Source organism: Daphnia pulex, chromosome 6, assembly GCF_021134715.1.
Source record: "Daphnia pulex isolate KAP4 chromosome 6, ASM2113471v1".
Taxonomy (NCBI): Eukaryota; Metazoa; Arthropoda; class Branchiopoda; order Diplostraca; family Daphniidae; genus Daphnia; species Daphnia pulex.
The window spans coordinates 2,402,322-2,422,821 of record NC_060022.1 but is presented as its reverse complement, the minus strand read 5'-3'; the positions used below and the strand labels follow the sequence as shown (position 1 = coordinate 2,422,821).

Below are 20,500 nucleotides of genomic sequence, written 5' to 3'. Positions count from 1 at the left end.
TTTACTCGACGAAAAAAAAAGACGAGAGAGCTGTGGGTGGGACTCTATACAGAGCCTGGGCTGGCTGCTGGCTGCTCCTGCTGCTCCTGGATTGTTCGCAGTAACACAGCACACTTGACAGTGTAGTTGCTGTGTATATACATATATATATATCTGTCTGTCTGTCTGTCTGTCTGCCCTGTCTGTATACTTCCTTCCTTCCGGAGCGTGCGAAACGCAACACTCGCGCTCTACTTCTCTCAACATTTCCCTTCTCAAACTTCTTTAGATTTCTTTGGCCCTATATCCAATGTGTGTGTGTGTACAGCGACCACCCGTTTCGCCCGGATTACATTTCCAACCCTTCTTGTTTCTTTCCGTCCTTCCTTTTATTTCCTTTTGTTTCAATTTCTGGTCGTTTCACTTCATTCAACAAAAAAATCCTGCGAGGAGGAACATCTTTTTTCCCAGTTTCCAACCAACGTCTTTTTCACAGACTGGAGGAATAAATAAGAAAAAAACCATCGAGGAGATATTAAAGCGATATCGATTGATGCGGCAATCTTGTTTCACCCCATGCGGAAATGCGTGCAACGGGACTAACAAGGAAAACCGGATCGATCCATCCACATCGCGCAAACACAAAAAAGAAGAAGAAGAGTGGAAGAAAACGACGTTTTGTTCCTCCGTTTTTTCTTTTTCTCTTTTGATTCCTGAAAAATCCATTTACTACTTTTTCGTTGCCCTTTGCTTTCATCTTGCCCATCCCCCGGTGTAGTAGTAATAACACAAAAAAAGTAAAAAATAAAAGAGCCAGGGAATAAAGAAACAATACGGCCGACATGGGCCGTAGCACTCTGCTACCGAAACGTATGCGGTGGCCCTCCTCAATAACAATGCAAATTGGAGGGGATTGGCGGCCAACGGTCGGCCGTCACGACCCCCAGACGATCGGATGACTTTTGCTGTGACACAACGCGAACGACGCTGGCCAACATGCGCGCACACACACAATATGTTTTGGCTCAAGAGAGTGGGACCCCGAAAAATATGGAGAGGATGAATTTCCCTTTTTATTTCTCTCTTTTCTGGGGAAGAAAGAAAAAAGATTAATTTAAAAGAATCAAAGAGTCTGGGAAGGATCGCAAGTGCGTCGCGTGTGTGTGGGGGGTTTTGGCGTCACCGCTCCATCCAATCGCAGCGGCCAATGTCATTAATCTTCTCTGTCTTTTTTTTTCTTTTCTTTTTCTTTTACCAGCTCCTTCGCGATTCGCCTGCGATTCTCTCGAGGCTGAAATCAAGATGGACGAACGAGAGCAAAAGAAAAGTTGGACTCGCCTCCTCCTGCTCTTGTTTTATTTCATTCTCTTAGCGACTTTGCTGTATAGCCCCTCGGCTGGGCAAAGTTGTTTTTTTTTCTTCTTCAAAGATTCATCGTGAATCTCATCCACAACATAGATCGCCTCTGAGGTCAATTCCAAAGTGAAACCGTCCTCCATTTTCCTCTTGTTTTTTTTTTTGTTTTTCCCGATTCGCCATTCGGCAGAAAAGCAGCTCAATAAAGTAAGCAAGCCGACCATTACTCTGTATATATTTAATGCCATATAGACAGGAGGAGGAGGAGGCTATAAAACTGCAGGAACTCGCGTCCTTTTCTCTCTCCTGGTTGTTTTTTACTGTTTCCCTCCTCCTTCTTCTTTTTTTATTCATTCAAAACAACATCGAACCGATAACAAATCACACAGACACACACACACCGGGCTCTCTTCTTTTTTTGTTTCGTATTCTCTCCATTTCGCTTATCTTTGGCCGGTCTGGCCGGCAGAGAGAGAGAATGGAGGATGTTGTTCGATGTATCGGGACAATGAATGGCGAGGTAAAATGAGATAAAACAACAACAAGAAAAGGGGAAAAATAAAACAAAGGAATCCATCAATCGGGAGGATCAAAAACGAACATTTCTCTTTCTACGTGTCATCTCGGCCGACACAATCCCATCGCTTACGTCACAGCGATAGAATAATCAAAAAAAAAAGAAAAAGAAAAACAGTGGGGCGCATTCTAACTACCGTAATACTCATCATGCGTCCATATCCCAGAAATTCAAGGGGAGAAAAAAATAAAAAGGAAAAAAGAAAAAAAATTCCTTTCGGTTTTCGGTTGTTTGAAAGTACCGCGGCAGCTGTTCTTTTTCTGCCTCTTATTACCCCAGACCAAATGACAATTGGCTGTCGACGAGGGTGAAAAACACAAACAAGCGACACAAACACTCACACACAGACACAGCTGTTTGTTTGACATCAAGTTCTAAAAGTTTCCCTCCTATTCGGCTATTAGCCTTCCCACCTAATAAAAACCCAAAATTCCCTCCAACACCGAAAATTTGGCAGTAAAATTTTAAATAGATGTCGGGTTGAATCATCATCATCATCGTCGGCCATCAAGACGTCATCTAGCCGCCACACCATTCGGCCCAATGATGTAACCCCAAAAAAGAATGAAAATTGGATGTTGGACTTACCGTCAATCATCGACATTCGATCGGGTTGGCCAGCTGACGCGACTCGAATGGGAAACGAAGGATTAAGTGACGTCGGGTAGTGCGGTCGATCCTCAACAGGTTAACAGCGTCTCTAAACGTGGCAGTGTCCAAATCAGCCAAACACTTTTCTTCTTCTTCTCCTGCTTGTCCGGTTGTTGTTGTTGTCTTGCGTACGTGTGTCCCAGGAGCTGTTAAAGAAGACACAAAGAAAAAAAGGACAAAAGACATAAAAATCGGGAATCACGTTTCTCTCTCTCGACTTTTCTCCGGCCTAAAATGGCGCAAAACAAACGAATGCGCTGCCCCCACCAGGTGGTATATGGTTGTGTCTAAGCAAGAAAAGCATTATTATTATTACTTTACTACTCTTACCCCGAAGCAGTACAAGGTACTACACACACACACGAGGCAAAAGACAACAAGAGAGGTGGGCATTTAAAGGGCCGTTTGAAGAAGGACAACTGCCGGGGAGATTAGAATCGGTTCACGAAGTTGAAGCGAAAAAAGAAACAAAAACAAAAGAGAAACGAAGCGAAGCGAACGGGCACGAAGGATATAAAATACCAAGATTGCCCTTCTCTCATTCACAGTCGATGGCAGGCAGCCGATAAAGAGGGAAAGAAAAAAAAAAAGGTCGATACGGTACACCCAAGTATACGTACTAGACAACACACTCTCGTGTCTTTGGATGCGATGCAATCGTAGCAGCACACACAGAGAGAAAGAGAGACAGAGGAGCCGGCCACCCGGGTGACACGGTCCTTCCAATTCGTTGTAAATCAATCGGGCCAAACCAATTCCTTCTGCCTCTCTTTATCCTCTAGCTCCTTACTGTTCCCCCTTCCAAACCCCGAAACATTTTCAAACCAAATAGAAAAAAAAAGAAAGAAGAGAATAAAGTTTTAATCTTTTCTCTACTTTTTACTTTTGTGTATAAAAGTAAAGTTGAAGAATACAAGGAGCAGCAGCAGCAGCATAGAAAGAGTTCTCGAAAAAGATGCGGAAGCTTTTGGGCGGTGCGCGTGCAAGACAAGTTCTTTTGTTGTCCGCGGCCAAAACAAATAGCCAGAAAAAGAATATTCACATTTGCCCCCTCTCCCTACCGTCTGATTCTATTCCGTTTTCTTCTTCCCTATCTGCATCTATTTAGATACGGCCAGTTCTTCAATGTGGGTTGGAGTCGTACTAAACAGTTTGGAGGAGGAAAGAAAAAAACTCTGCGCTGAACAAAAGGCCGTCGTGTGTCCGTCAACGTCGAGTTAAATAGTCTCACGCCCATTTTGTGCCGAGCTTCTCGGTATAACTCTGATGATGCTGGCGGTGGTGGTGTTGGTGTTGTTGTTGTTGGAACCGGCCGCCGCGCGTCTTGACTCACCGGGAATAGACATTGGCGCACGACGGACCAACTTCTTTTTTTTTTATTTTTTAAATTTTTTCTCCTTCCTCCCACGTGACTCAAATCAGGAGGAGAGTCAACTTTGGCTCCTAAACTGACAAGAAACAAAAAAACAACACCCAGGCCATAAAAGTCGAAGAAAACAGAATCGTACGCAACTATTTTTCTGTTTTTATTTTTTGTGTCTCTCTTTCGATTCGATGGATAAGCCTTCCCCCTTAAACAGAGAGGAGACGAAATGAAATAAAAATTGATATGACTCACGTCAAACAAAATAGGTCCCCCCGATTATTTATTTGATTTCATTTTTTTGTTTTTCCTTTCTCGACATTTTTGAATCATAATTCATAATTTGTCCCCATTTTCTCTCTCTCTCTCTCTGCCAGTTTGTTGTTGTTCTTGTCTTGTAAAATAATAAATAAAAAAAATATCTAATAAAAAAAAATAAAAAAACAAGAAAGAAAATGAAAAATAAAAACACGCAGCGTTCATCCCGAAAGAGTCTTATCAATTTCCCCGGTGATTCAACAGCTAGCAGCTAGCAGCCCGCAGCTGTTGAAAATGATGATGGATGGATGGATGGAATGGACGGCGCTGGCCATCACACTGCTGCTGCCGCGCCACTTCATTTGGAAACATCAGCAGCAGCAGCAGAGTCACAAAAGAGACGAACAAGAAGAAAAGAAGAAGAGAGTTGACTTCTTTGCTCGCTCGCTCTTCTGGCCAATGGATGACGCAACCCGACAACTCTTGCGTACGCTCACTCTCTCGTGTGTGTTACACGTTTCGAATTAACGCCGTATACGGCCATTACACAAGAGGGCGAAGAGGCCCTCCTTTTCCACCAGTTAACGTTTTAAAAAGATTTTCTGTTTCGATTTCAATTTTAACGGCTGTTCTTCTTTCTGTTACTTTATTATTATTTGTATGGGATTGTGTGAGATGGATAGTAGTAGCCTGTTCCACACACACACACGCACAGTAATGCGCTGCTAGAAAGAAAGAGGGGAGAGGAAGAGGAATCGAGTCGGGCCAGCACCGGCTGTTGAAAAGATAAGCCGCAGACGGACGGACCGACGGACGGACACATACGGTTTGGAAGTCAACGGAGGGGCGGGTCCTCTCTTTGATATGTTTCCCCTTCAAAGACGTAGAAAGAGAGAAAACTAATAATAAAAGAAAAAAGACTATGCGGAATTCTTTTTCTCTTTTCTCTCTCTCTTCACATTTCGATTCGCAACTGTAAAATTAAATGGCGGAGGCGATGATTTCCTTTTCTTTGCCCTTCCTGGCAGAAACGGCGAGAATAAAATTAGACAAAAAACAAAACTAATAATTCGCAGAAAAACAGCAGAATAACAACACAGCACACACACACACACAAGACCCAGACCCCACCCAACATAAACCACCCACACCCCGGCAGCGGTCACGCGCACTCGCCGCCGCCGCCACCGTCGTCGTCGTCGTTCGGTTCCGGCTCGACTCTCAAATAGCCCGTGACGTCAACGCTCTGGGGAGACAAAGACCAACGACGACATCGGCAAATAGAAAAAAAAGAAGAAAAATAAAACAAAAAAGTATTTGAAGGGGGGACGATCGATATCGATTACAACAACCCAAAATACAAATCAAGTAGAAAATTCAATTATATAGTTTCAACGGGAACAAACAAACAAAATTTAAGATCTCGCAACAGCTGCTGGCGCGGGACCCCCGAAAAAACTTTGAATCACATTAACAGTAGTTAGTTCCCTCTACTTTTCTAATATGTAAATAAAAACTTTGGCGACTTTGTGTCGGCTTCAACTAATTGTCGTTGCTGGTGCCGCCGCTGCTGCTGCTGCTCAAATTAAAATGAAGAAAACCGGAGACGACGTCAACTTTTTCTTTTATTTCAAATTGAAAACTTTTTTTTTTTTGGGGGGGGGGATATTATTATTCTGTAAATTCGCAGTCGAGAAAGAGACTGTAAGGGTGTGGTTAGTTACTTTGTTTAAGTTTGCGCTATAGACAACTTCCCCCTGAAGTTCTCTCTCTCTCTTTGCCAGCTTATTGCTTCGCTCCAGTTGGTAGCCCAGACACACGCAAATAGGTGGACAGACCAAAAAACTCCTCCCTCGTAACGGCAGCGGCGGAGGCCGGTCCCAGACGGGAGACGGGCAAAAAATAAAAAAAAAAAATAAGAAAAAAAAGTTTCGGGTGTGTGTGTGTGCGGAGGAAGGAAGCAACGAATGGAGAGCGCCCGCGTGCGCGCGTCTCTCTGTAAAAGACAAACATGCAATTTGGCATCGACCTGATAGATTTGGCGGCCAGCAAAGGCAGCAAGCCGGGCACAGCAGCAGCAGCAGCTGCCGGGCAACTTTTTTTCCCTTCTGTTTTTATACACACAACAATCTTTTACCTCCCCACACACACACACACACACACGAACAGATTAAGTCTAAAGACTCTCTTGCTGGCATTCTTTTTCTCTTTTGTTGGCACGGTAATCTCATTTGAAATTGTGTGTCTGAATCGATTGGCGAGATGGGGGGGGGGAGAAACAAAACAAGGCGGGGCCGCAATGGACCTCTCTGTATGTCTGCCAGTGGTACTGCCCGGCTGGTGTGATGGTGGTACAAGTATAAGTCTCTCTCTATATATAAGAGTAGTAGTAGTGATATCGATTCAACAATGTCTACGTCTCGGGTTCTCGACCTAATATGGTCTCAAACAACATCAACAACAAGCAAACGACCAGAAACCAGAAAGGTCTCTCTCTCTCCCTTCTCTTTCCCTATAATAAATAGATGAGAAAAACCTTCCGCACGGCCGGCCCGGATTGGATCGATGAGCTCGATATCTCGAAGGCTATTGACAAACACATTAGTAGCCTCTTGTGAGACGAGTGAAACACACACACACGTTCTTCGAAACATTTTGATTTCTTCTGGTGGTGGTGAGGGTGTGGCAAAGAGAATGACGTGTGGAATCGGAGAGGAGCGACTCCCTTTTTTTTCTTCCATGTTGGACCAGACAAGAGAAAAGGGAAAACCACCGCAGACGAGAGCAACAAAGAGGTCAATTAACAATTCTAATACGGTGGAGGAATTCCCTGCTCAGAAATATGTGGCAAGAAGAAACAACTTTTTTTCTCTCTCCTTTTTCGAGTTGTGGAAGATAAGGGACAAAGTCGAGAATCTCTAGCTAGGAAAAAGAAGTTGATGGATGGTCGGGTGCGTGTATAGTTTTCCAGCCCAGTCCCCCTCCCCCCATCCCGACTTGCTTTCACAAGAATTTCACGCCCAGAATCTTTTGGATTCTGTTGAAACTCGCGCGACACGATGAAGTTAAAAAATAAAAAGGGCGACTGGCCGATAATATTTAAAAAGAAATACAAAAGAAACAATTGAACTTTGAAATCTTTAAAAAAAAAAGCACATTCCCATCGTGGCAATCTGTCGAATGAAAAATAATAAAAACATTGAAAGAAAAAGAAAAATTAAGGAGGTCAATGCTCGACAAATGTGTGTAGGCCGTTTCCAACTTGATATTTATTCGAGTGTTACAACTCACTCACTCTTGTTTAGTGACTCGTTTATTTCTGGCTGGTCGTCGTTTTATAGTGAAAGACACCGAAGAAAAGTTGGACGGGGGGTGAGAGCTTTGCAGTGTTTTTTAACACGGGCTAGTAGGGCTTGTTTTTCTCTCTCTTTAGACAAGTTGGGAGCGATCCTGTAGGGGGGTAAAAGAGGAGATATGGGGTCCAGCAAAATGGACGCTAGAAAATAGAAGAAGAAGAAGAAAAAAAAGGATTGTTGAAAGTTGGCGCGTGCGGGCGAGGTCGAGCTATTTCCAGACTCCTCCCGTTTCCCCCCGATCTTTTTTTTCCATTACGATCCATTCAATTATCTTCTAAATAAAGAAAATAACAAGAAAAGGAGAAAACGTCCCTGGGTCCTCATTGTGGACGTACTTTTGTAAAGGCAAATAAATGAAAAATCTACTTCTTCTTCTTCTTCTTCTCCGACGCCATTTTGAGAGTCCTCAACTCGGCAATGACATCATCACGAAGAAAATCGTCTCTCTCTCTCGGCGGGTGTTATAACTCGCACTTCCCCTCGACCCCTTCTTCTACTTCTTTTTTAAGTTATCATTTATTTATTTATGTATTTATTTGGTTGGCTGGGTTGGCGATATCCCACCACCACTTGTTCATAAGTCCCGACCAGAATCTCGATCACGATTCCCTGCGCTCTTTCTCCCGTTTTTTTTTTTCCATCGTCGTGTGCTGGGGAGATATTTTTTCGTTCTTTTCTCTCCTTCACCTTGAGTCGACCCCAACCGGACGCGCCAGCGAACGAGCGAGAGAATAGAATCTCATTAGAATCCATGACGAAGCGAGAAAAAAAGAATCAAAAGAAAAATATCCAACGCACACACAAAAAGAAGAAGAGAATCTCAGCAGGGGTGTGTGTAGATCCCGTGCCCATATTTCACCCGGGTTAATGTGAACGTTATTACGTGTAACGGAACACAGACGATTTTTCTCTGCTCTCCCCCCCTCCTCGACTCGCTTTCTGGGCAATCCATCCGTTTCAAACGGAAGGGAAAAACAAGGTTCCCCGACAACAATATATACAAGAGGCCTACACAACTTCACAACCATCGGGTCGGCGGCCGTGTGTGTTCAAAACTCACGTACGGGAATAATCGGATACCGACAAAAAATATATATGTATTTCCCCTCCATCAATTTCAGCGTCCACTCTGCCCAGTTTTTATTGCTGGAAGGTAAAAAGAGTATAGTACTCGTAGTAGTCCATCAGACCAATAACAAAACGGGCGAGAGAGGGAAAATAACAAAAACAAAAATGGAATGCGCAATTTTCTTTCGCTGCGCGCAACATATAACCCTCCGCCATGACAACAAACAATAACTCTAGCTTACACATACGAATGATGACGTGAATAACTCTCTCTTTCCTCTTTTGTGTTCAAAAGAAAAACAAAATAACGGAGGGGGGAAATTGGTAGGACCCAATGATAACCAGCCAACCGACGGCTGGTGGTGGCGGCGGCGGTACCGAGCAGCTAAAAACCCCTAGTGGAAAATTACCAGTGGGACTTTTTTTGTTTCTCTCCTTCATCTCGTCGGGATGGATTGTAATCATTCGCCAGTGCCTGTCCTCGGTAGAGTAATCATCATTTCCATATAGGCTTATATAATACATTTTCTTCTCTCCCCCCCCAAACTATACAGACACACGAAGCAGTCACGTGATGGACTCGTGCGGGGGTCTATCGCATCCACACACCACAAGACCCGCAAACTCTTTTTCCTTCCTCCCGAGGGCGAAAAAAGGAGAAGACAAATCCAATGGGGTGGAACGACCTTTGACCTTATCCTTTCCTCTTTTGTGCGGCTGACTGCTGGTGGATTGAGAGAGAGAAGAAGAGTGCAACAACAATTCTCATTCAATCAAGTCCAGTGACAAAGACACGGCCAAGGCGACGACGCATCGCATCACACGCTCCGGCAAACAGCCGCCAACCGCTTAGCTGTTTTTTCCTTTTTCCTTTTTAGTTAAGGAAGATGATGATATAATCAAATAGAAAACGATGTCTGCCCTGTACAACAACAACAATTTAACCAATTTTCTCTATTCCATTTTGCGCTTGTCTAACAGAGAATAAATAATAGAAAATAAAAAAAGGGCCGTTGATTGTGTCTGTCTGTCTGGGGGTGTGCTGTATGCGTTGTGAGACTGTAATCGAATTTTCGTGCAGACTCGCTTAGAGCTTAGCCCGTGGCTCTGGTGAATTGCGACTTAATGACAGTCGACAGTGACGACATCGTCGTCACCTTTGACAAACAAAAAAGGAAAAAGGGTGGAAAAAGATGTAGCGGTGGCAGCAGCGGCGAAGCTGATTTTCCGTCCTATCGGTCACGGCCAGCTGCGTTCAACAACCAAAAAGAAAATGTCAAATTCTTCTTCTTCTTCTTCTCCCAGTGTCGCATCCAATTTGACTAATTGGTACGAACCGAAAGACCAGCCACCACAAATAAAAAAAATATAGAAAAAACCTTTTTCTTTTTTTGAAACATTTCTCTGATGACTTGATTAAGTGATCCTTGTCAAGAAGCCAACCAAAATCACGAACGTAGAAATTCCTTCTCCCCAGCACCAGCACCATTCCGATTGGACACACACAAGTCGGAGCTAATAAGCAACGACTTGAGCGTTAACGTTAACTAATCAAAAAGATTCACAAGTGTCTTTCCACTCAGCTCTCCCTTTACTGCCTAAATCTGTTGGATCAAAAAAAAACAAACTGGCGATACTTTTAGTTGGAAAGAAGATGGTCAACAGACACGTACGAATGGCGTCAGAGCGGCAATTTTGAACGAAACCCCCCCGCCAATTTGCTATATAGACACCGTGAACCATGTCCAAGTATTTACTACTAACGACTTTCGGGGGTCTACGGCTAAAAATATCGTCCTACACTGGGATCCCAAACGAGTTGGGTGTTTTTAGTGGGCAAAAGTGGCTTACATCTCCCCCGTTTTTTCGTTTTCTTTTTTTTGGCCCAACCAAACTCCCCCTATTTTAGACTGTCTCTCATCTCCAAAAAATCCAAACCAAAAATAGAACACACTTTTATTTTCTTCTCTCTCCCGTCCGTCCGGTTCAAAATGCTGCAGTTTCGGACAGTCGTGTAGAAAAGAAATTGCAGATGCCTATAGTTCAATTTTCCCCCCACCATTTTGTGCTATAGAAGGTAAATAAACTCGCCAACGTCACGGATGTATAATGTCTTGTATACATACATCTGCTGTGCCTTTCACACACACACACAAAATCCAATGATGTAAGCGGATTTATTCCATAGTGAAAAAAAAATTTCATATTTGACAAAATAAAATGATCTCATGAAACGTTCCGCCCTGTCGGATTTCCAAGTCGTCCGTCCTTTTTTTTCCCCTTTCTTTGTCGACGTGACGTTTGACGGAGAGAGTGCGAAGGAGGTACGTACGTGAGAACCCAAGCACAAGGAGAGAGCCTGGAGGACCCCCTACTGTTGAAACGGAATAATATTCCAAGTTGGATAAGAAGGGAAGTGAATCTAAATATTATTTCTCTCTTTTTTTCCGAATCATCGATGACTTCGTATGGTTTGGGAAATGCGGCGCAGTTTCACTGTATATCAAATGTCAAGTGAAGCGAACAGCGTGAAAAGGAGAGAGAGAGAAAAGAACCCCCGGCCGAACGTCGAAAAAGATGAAGCGAATGGCGGCAACTTCTTCTACAACCGAGCCGATGGAAAGATTTTTGGGTTCGGGGTTTTTGCGAGTCGGACCGTACACAATCCCGCCCCACCCGCTGTCACATTCCCACGGAGAAAAGTCAAAAACGAAGAAGAAGAAGAAGAAAAAATCATATTTTTTTTCTTCCCCTTGTCGGAGAATGAATTGAATTCCACATCAAAATAAAATTATTTTATTTTTTTTTTAAAAGGAAGGAATTGCAATATCAATTTGGACGATCTTTTTTTCCCGTCCCTCTCTTTTTTTTTTATGTACGTACGCCATTCGTCATCACGTTCCAATCGTTCTTCTCCCCCATTCGCCCTGGCCGAAACAACCTTAATCAAAACTTTGCTCCCCGGCTCTTTTCATTCCCGTCTCTCTCTCTCCTTTTTATCGCCAATAATAAACGACGCGACGTGTTTATATTCACAAAAGGGGCGAAAAAGAAAACTCAACTATTAAAAAATAAAAGTGCCAATGACTTTTCTATTGCGTCAAAAAAGAAGAAGAAGAAGAAAAAAACCGAACGACTTTCCTTTGCTCCGGTCGTGAAAGAAGCAAACACAAAAAGAAAGAACACGACAGACAGACAGAACGCGAAGATATATGGCCATGGACGGGTGATATGTTGGTAGGACGGTTCGTGTGGCCGTTATAACTCCCTTCATCCTTTCCCCCTCAAACAACCCCAGTCCCCTCGCACACACACAACCGTCATCATCACATAACGACGATGACGACAATCCATCCAATAAGAGCATCCGCACACATCATGCGCCATCAATGTCCTCCCATCCAATTCTGTCCCTTATCCTTTTATAACTACATACTGCCGCCGCCATAGAGAGAGCCCCCCACCAACGGCCGCCCCGCTTTTCCAACCGCAATTTCTCGTAATTCAACTTCCCAATATCCCCCCCAACACACACACACCCACTGACATCTAAAGCGAATGTCGTACACACACACAGCACATATTACCACGACTCTATAGTCTGAGCTGGATGGGATCTTGTTCTTTTGTTCCCTCCTTGACTCGGACCGAATTGGTCACTTGGACGAATCCCTATACGTACGTATACGACGGATTTTCGGTCGTCGTCAATCCATAAAAATAAAAAATAAAAAAAAGGAGAGAACGAGGAAGGAAAAGATGATGGTGGCGGCCGTCGACACGCACGACTCATCACACCAAGTGGCAATCTATAAAACTGTATAAGAGAGAGAGAGAAAAAAGGAGAAGGAAAAAATCAAAAGAGATGCATCATTTTCGATCGGGATGACACGCAGAAGCGTCAAGTAGTTTTGTCACACCACCAGTTAGTCAGATTGATGAAAGGAATTCTTTTACTATTTCCTTTTATCCAATTCACCGGATTGAAAAAAGGGAACAGACAAATCTGGTTCGACTTTTTTCCTTTTTGTAATTTTCTCCACATTAATTAGACATTCTCACAGCAGACAAGTCATTGTGGATATGATTAACAATTTGGGATTCCTAGAAATTCAGAAGAATCAAAATGAAAACCGGTCCCAAACACACGCCGCCTTTTTTTACCGTCGCCCACCGAACACTAAAAACAATTGAAGGCGGGCGATAAAAACTTATCAGAAATTGCGGTCGCTAACGAAATGGAAATCATTTGACAGCGTTGATACTGAAAAATTATTGTTGGTCGACGAAATGTGTTGGCCTTTTTTTTATCTCGACAGTTAGGATGCAGTTTTCTTGACGTCATCTCTTACAGTGGCCGGATGAGGTTACCGGAGAAAATCAAACATACTGCAAGCCGCTATCCGGATTGCGGTGCGGTTTCAGACTCGAATCTTCTCCCACCCGAAATTTATCAGAAAATACAAAAACTGGCAAGAGATAAGAACCTTAAAAAAAGTTTCATTATCCAACCACACACGCAAACAAGATAACAAAAAATGGAAACATTTTTAGTCTTGTAGGGGTTTTTCGAACAAAACATGCCAACACTTTATCAATCGCCAATTCGGGAAGAAAAAATGAAGTTTCAAAATCTTCGCTTTAAAATTTCTAAACATTTTTTAGATTAAAAAATGAATAACCGACTGTTGAAAATCAGATAATAATAAATCTTTTTTGGGTAGATGTTTTAAACACACAAAAGCCAAAGGGAGGACGCATCATCATCATCATTCCCAGTTTTTGGAGGGGATGTAGAGATGGTGGGGGTGCACACCGAGAACGAAAGGAGAAGATGAGAGATTGGATCACATTTCCCAGACCGACAAGAGTTTGGAAGTTAAGAAATAACGAAAAAAAAAACTTGTTTCTGTTTTTTCCATCAAATCCCCTCCAAGAAGTTCCTTTTTTTCGTTCTTTTCTTTTAAAAGGAAATGAGGAATGACGTTAAAGAGCTATCAAGAACCCCCACACACCCTTGCCGAACGAGTTTTCCGACTTCCGGTCGAAAAATAAATCAGAAAATGAACGAGAAAAAAGAAAAGAAATTGGGAATAAATCGAGGGCAAAATAGATGAAAAGAAAACATTGTCAAACATCAACAAGTGACACACACACACACACACACTCGCAAGCATTTTCTAAAAATACATAACCGCATTTCCCATCCCCGTCCCATTCTCCCTGCTGTGCGGCGGTGATTTCCCGTCGCCGACGACGTCGAGTGGCGTCGTCGAAAGCAAAAGACTTTTCGGTCGTCGGTGATTGCATCTCTTCTTTTATTTTCCGCTTCAACTTGCGGGAGAAGTAAAAATAGTTAAGAATCAAAAAATCAAAAAGGAGAGAGAAGCTATTTATATGGAGGAGGACAAGCCCATTCTTATTGTCAGATCTTATATGAGTGTGTTTCTCTTTTCCCTTTTTTCTTTCTTTCGCTTCTGCTGCCATTTTTATGTTCTTCGTCGCTTCACTCCCGCGCGGCTTTTCACGCGCGCACCGCACCAAATCCGATCATTCCGGGTTCAGTCGTGCAGGGATCAAACGATTTGCAGAGCTCTCTCTCACACACACATACATACATACAACAAGGCATCTCTCTCCCTTCTTCATTTCTTTTAATCTTTTTATTATTTTTATATCAGAAAAAAGGGACCCCGGACAACAACCAAAAAATGAACTTTTCATTCCTTACCCCCTTTTTTGGGTAGCGGGAAGAAGAAAACAGCGGGAAGCTCGTTTAAATAATCCCGTCTGAAAATGCGACGTCGTGTGTGGTTTCAAGTAATGAAAAAAGAAATGAGGAACAACATCAAGATTTTCTTACTACTACGGGAAAATGCGACGAAATTCTAATCGGATAAGTTTTGAAATACATTTTGGGCGGGGACGTTTAAAAGAAAAAAGAAAACAGATGGTTTCCATCTTTGAATTTCTTGAAAATCCGCCCAATAAATAGAGACGAAAAACCCTACGTTGAAAGTATTTGACTTTTTTTGTCTTGGGAGAATTTAATGAGATTTAAATGACTAGAAAAAAAAGCGGATTTTCGGACGTCCATCGACAACACCCAAAATGAAAACGAGCCTCACAAAAACAGACCGAAGATCGATCTAGCAGACATATTCCGAGAAAAAGAAAAATAATCAAAGACAAACCCGATAAAATGGATTTCCAAACAAAACGTCTAGAAAAGCCAAAGACAAATCGAGCACTTGATAAACGCTCAGCATTTAAAACGGTGCCGAGAAATAAATTAAAAAAAAAAGAAAAAGAACTTTTGCACAACCCATGCTGTTAAAAAAGGATGCGGCGTATAACCCCCCACCACCATTTCGGTTAGGAAAATGTGCGTTATCATGATTTACTAACGATGGCTAGAGACGTTTAACTGTCGGAAAGTCACGAATCCTCGGGGCAAATGATTTCCATCAATATCCCAGCGAAAATGGGAGGAGCCTCTCTCCGGTTTGTTGCCATTTCCAGCTGGAACATGTGGAAGAAGAAGATGATGACAACCCAAATGGAAATGATAAAAACACAGAAAGAGAGAGAGAGAGGAGTATATACATGAATGTGCAGAGTGCAAATCGGTCGGGGTGACTCACCAGCCGCCCACATCCATCCGAAGCGATCCATCGGGGAGACACACACACAACATGGCAACATTCCGCCCACCGTTTGGACCTTTTAAGTAACGATTTATGCCGTGGTATAGTAGCCCAGCTGAATTTCCTTTTCTTTTTTCCTTTTTCCCCATTTAACCCATGTATTATCCCAATGGAATGGAGAAGCGCAAAAGTCCCTAAAGTCTTTAGCTGCTTCCCCCTTTTTTTTTCTTCCGCTGCTCGCCAACATCCTTCCCTTTTTGCATTCGGCAAACGCCGCCCTTTTCCCAGAAATAAGATTGACTCGACTCGCGTATATTCTTCTTCTTCCCCCTTTTTCCTTTTTATTATTATATTTGCATTATACGCGTGTTGTTTCTCCACCAAAGGAAAAGATGCTTACACCGGGGGAAATAACTATCCAACACAAACACACAAAAAAGAAAAGAAGTCGAATCTTTTATTAGAGTCTTGGTTGGTCGGGGCCCCTTTTTATGTCTTTTCCTTCATCTTTTTCTTTTCTCTTCTCTTTCGGCCCTTCCTTCAAGACCATCCATCACACCCAAGAGTGACGTGAATCCGCATAGCGAGCCTCTCCCTACCACTACTTACTACTACCACTATACCACCTACTCGTTCCGTGTGCTGTGCAACATCTTGAAAAACGATCTCATCTTATTCTGTTTTCCCTCCTTTTAAAACATTCACGAACGACCGCTAGGGAAATGAAAAAATAAAAACTTCTTTTTCTGCCTTAACGTGCAAAAATTCAATCAGCTTCTTTCTTTCTTTTTTTCCCAGGTGAAAAAGAAGAGGGTCGAGAGGATATCGTTCATCACGTCGTTGTTGTCCCTCCTCAACAAAAAAAGAGACAAGCCTTTGGGGTCAATTAGCACACGGCCGGGACCAGCAACCGTTCGGCGCCGTTCCAAACGTCGCAGCAGAGAGTCGCTCTGCGTATACGTAACAACCGTTGGGAAAAGGGTGGGAATGGCAAATGCCAAAGAGAGAAAACAAGTTCCTTTATAAATATAATAATAATCATTTTTTTCGTTTTTTCTACCCTCCCGCACGCGCGGCAACCATCCAAAACGTCTAGACTTCCGAAACGGGAGAGAAACAAAAAATGGTCTCCTGTTGTGTGTGTGTGTGTGGACGAATCAAAAAAGTTCCACTCTGGTGGTACAACCGCACGAATCGATAGTCCGGAAAACAAAAAAACAATGAAATTGAAATTTACGCTAAATATACAACCGAATAGAAGACAAAACGATTGAATTTTATATGTACATGCAATCACGGAATAATAAAAGAAAAAAAGCTCGGCGTTTTGTTCTCTCCCACCCCCTTTGTTGTGTATCTTTCTCCACGGCAACAGATCGATCACTATTTTTATTACCACGACGCATCCATCATTTGTTTTAGGATCCCAGCAAGAAAGGAGGGTGAAGATGACGCAACATCTCCCGAAAAATAAAAACGATAGACGGTCGAACCAATCGGATAAAAAGGGAGTCGGCAGCAGTATAGCCGAGACAAAATCAAAATAAAAGCCAAGGGAGAGAGGCAATCAGCACGCGACTCTTACCGTTAATTACCGCCGACAAGATTGAAGTAACCCTTCAGTACTTACAATAGTCTTTAGTCGGAGAGGGGGGAGGAATAAGAAGAGCCACCCTCGTCTTTTATTTTTAGATATATCGTGAGTGGAACGGGTGAGCAAATAGGAGCGACACAACAACAACAAAAGAAAAAAGTGAATCATTCAAGCGAGCGATTGGGAAACATGCGATTAAGCCAGCCCGGGGAAATATCAAGTTGTGGGCCAAGAAGATTATACTAGTTCTCTTTTATATACACTACTATTGACTCCATCCCCTCCTTCTTCTTTCGACCCATCACTCGAGGATCCATTCACCTGATGAGGCAAGAGTGGGTGGGGGCCATGCAGCAGCAGCAAGGAACCAATCTCTGAAATGTGCCCTTTTACAACAAACGCGGGCATGACATTGACAAACTACTCGAAGCGAAGAATCGAGGCTGATAAATCCGACCCCGGCGAACGAGAAAAACCCCACATCAAACAACAAAAGTACACGAGCCCCCCCTGAAACCACTAGCGTTTCCATATTGATTAATGGACAAAAGAGTGGCACTAAGAAGAATGGGCCCTGGATTTATCTATGCACAAGGTGGGTGGGGGGTCTTTTCCTCCTCAATTGGCCCTGATAAGGAATCGGAATCAATGAAGCAACAAGATGTGGCCATCAGGAGTGGGGGTGCCACTCTTGCGAGTATTCAACATGCTTGGCAAACAAGAGAGGATCAGCAAAAGTGAGTCTATTACATGGCATGCTGAATTGGCCATTCTCATGTCAAGACCATCTCAACGGAAAGGGGTTGACTCCTTGTGGGCAACCACCTGCGAGTGGGCTCCACAAAGGATTATCTGGTTCCAGCCAGGGAGAGGTGACTCGGTAAGTGAATCAGCTTGATGAGTTCTAAAATGGAGAGGAAACTGGCACGCTAAAAAGACTCTCCCAAGCAAGAGGAGGAAAGTTGGTTGGAAAAAAAGGAACAGCACGGTCATTAGTTGGTGTATAGCCTGTTGCTATGCTGTTCTAAGCAGCAGGGCCCATGTCTGTGTGTGTACCAAGGCGAAAGGGGCGAGACGCCATAACCCGGGCCCGAAAGGTGTCGAGTGACAGCGCCCCGGCTTTGCCTTGTTTACCTTCGGGAATGTGCATCACGCCGGCCACAAATAGAATGTTCTGTACACTCTACAAGAACAAGAGGGTGGGTGGGTGCACCCTGTCTATATATACAGAAAATGCTTCAAGCACACACACACACAGCACACACACGTAAAAAAAAAGGGAATAAAAACAAAACGAAAAATAAATGTTCGACTCACCGTTTTCTCTCGTCTTTTTCGAGTCGTTGTCAACAACAAGCAGAAGAACAAAATATGAAACCAGCCAAGGGGGGGGTGTGCAGTGAGGTGGTTGCAGGTAAACTTAAAAATGGTTTACTTTCTCTGGCAGTCTCTTTTTCTTTCTAAATAACTATTTTGTCTATGAATTCTAGGCAATCACGAGAGTTTTGCACGGGAATTTTCAGTCTCTGGAATGGCAGGGTTAAAATAACACAAAAAAAAACCAAGAGCCTTAGTATAGTTTGTTTCCTCTTTTAGTCGGCCATGTTGGAAATTGAATAAATGAATGTAACAAACACACGGTGGGTTCGTAATCGTTGGACCAAGGCCGGCGCCTATTGTGTTCGTCAGGCAGCGCCGCGGTTCGGAAACCGACAGAAACTCGAACCGTCACAGACTAGACTAGACTAGAACGGCGCTTTTTATTATTTGTCATTTCCGTTTTGAAATGAGCCAAGATTTCTTTTCGGAGATTTTATTTATTTGTTTGACCTTGATCTTTTTGATCTGCCATTTTTCCTGCTCGACTTGAAGCTCGTTTTAGTTTACTTTTAAATTTTATTACGACTGTGTGTCTTGGCAGCACAGTCGTTAATCAAAATCAGTTGAATCTCCGGGATGAAAACTAACATACATTTACAATCAACACCTATTTCCCCCCCCCCTTGATTAGCACACACAAATGAACAGCTGGGAGGTGAAATTTTTCAAAATGGCGTCCCTACCTGCACGTCGATGATTCCACGAATGATCAAAAACGACGAACACGAAAAAGATTAGGGCGTCCAAAAAATAATCAAAATATTCCGAAATGGTGAATGATGATGATGGGTCTCTCTCTAGTCTCTCCTCGAATGTCTGCGAAAAAATAAAAAGATGGAAATCTAATTAAGGTCGGGTTGAGATGGGTTCGATTGTAATCACACACTCACGGCCTTGTAAGGTGGGATCAAATGATATAACGGTTCTTCTTTTATTTTTTTTTCCTTTTTAACCACCGTTGATAATATTCACTCGCCTTACAGAGTATACTTCCATAACTGACACGAAGATAAGCACAACACCGACAATATAAAAAAGAGGAGGGGGAGTACACACACCTGGTGCAACCGCACACGGTCCCGACTGGTCAAACAGACTAAAGTGACGAATATAAAAGAACGAAACGCACCTTTTTTTCTTTTTCTTTTTAAACAATAAAATGAAATAACAATTTTTCCCAGCTGCGTAACAAACAGAAAAAAAGGCGAATGAGTATAGAGAGGAGAGAATTTGACGCACAGGTGCGCGCGCGTGATACGTCGGATAATATATCCAAACACGCAGAGTGGAATGTTATGTATAACTTTTGTTTCTTCGTGCAGTGTTGTGTGTGTGAGACTTTTGGTGGGAGGTTTTTGTTTTTTCGGGTGTCTGGACTCTGTTGGGGAACAACAAAAATATTTTTTGGGGTTTTTCAGACGAGAAATATCATAAACCCTCGGACCTGTGTAGAATTTAATATCAAATTTCTGAGTGGTGATGATGGCGGCGCGAGCGCGGGTTGGAAAATTCGAATTGATTACGAATGAGCGCGGGAAATTCCGCTTCTACATTTACATCATCGCGTGTCGCATTGAAATGTTAACGACGACAAGAACCGCAAATTCGTTATTAAATTTCAGCGCATACATATTCCGAATGATGAGATATAATATAAAAGCACCTCCAACTATTAAATTTTCTATAACCTACGTATTGTAGAATTTAATTATTTATTCAGTTGGGAGATTAAATTTCTGGATTTTATATACGCCACGCAAGGAATTTTGGGAACTTTTCAATCAAGGAATAATATTCAACGCACTTTGTACGCGGGACCACGGATGCCGTCCATTAAAAATTCAAAAAGGCCATTTGTATTTCTTCCCCTCTCGAAAGCAAAATAATAATAATAATAATACCTCCATATGCGTGTAATAATAACGGTACAATTATTAAATCTAATAATAATGAGAAATTGCCAAAAAAAATAAAATAAAAATTATCCGCTGAAAAAAAAGAAAAATATTGATCGTTCTGACTATATACATGACGTGTCCTTCTCTTATTTGGTTGTATAGCCGAGTCGGTTAAGAGTCCCGGCACAGCAGACACATCCACTTAAAGAAAAGGAGAAAAAAAGGGAACAAGACATGCCATCATGTCCTATATACTCTCCATACGTTGGATATATGCTATGCGCAGTCTATAATACAGAATGTAGAATAAAAAATATATATATCTCTCAAAAGACGTGGAATATCTAGAAATATAAGAAAGAAAAAGGAAGAA

At 42.6% G+C, this 20,500-nt stretch overlaps 1 protein-coding gene across 7 annotated transcripts in view; it reads right to left on the bottom strand.

Moving 5' to 3' along the window:
- LOC124195665 (hormone receptor 4-like) overlaps positions 1-19,272 on the bottom strand; it is a 64,273-nt gene extending 45,001 nt beyond the window's left edge. For 3 of the 7 annotated variants that reach the window (XM_046590185.1, XM_046590183.1, XM_046590186.1), the window contains exons 1-3: positions 19,120-19,272; positions 18,913-19,045; positions 2,501-2,709 (exon numbers count right to left, since the gene is read on the bottom strand). Coding sequence is in view for 3 of the 7 variants with exons in the window: in XM_046590194.1 (XP_046446150.1) it covers positions 2,501-2,516 (16 nt within the window). In the remaining 4 variants the exon portion in view is untranslated. Of the gene's footprint in view, positions 1-2,500; positions 2,710-3,624; positions 4,225-18,166; positions 18,659-18,912; positions 19,046-19,119 lie in introns of those variants that run through there. The other 4 variants (XM_046590194.1, XM_046590192.1, XM_046590187.1 and 1 more) reach the window with 4 other exon arrangements.
- Positions 19,273-20,500: the final 1,228 nt, after the last annotated feature.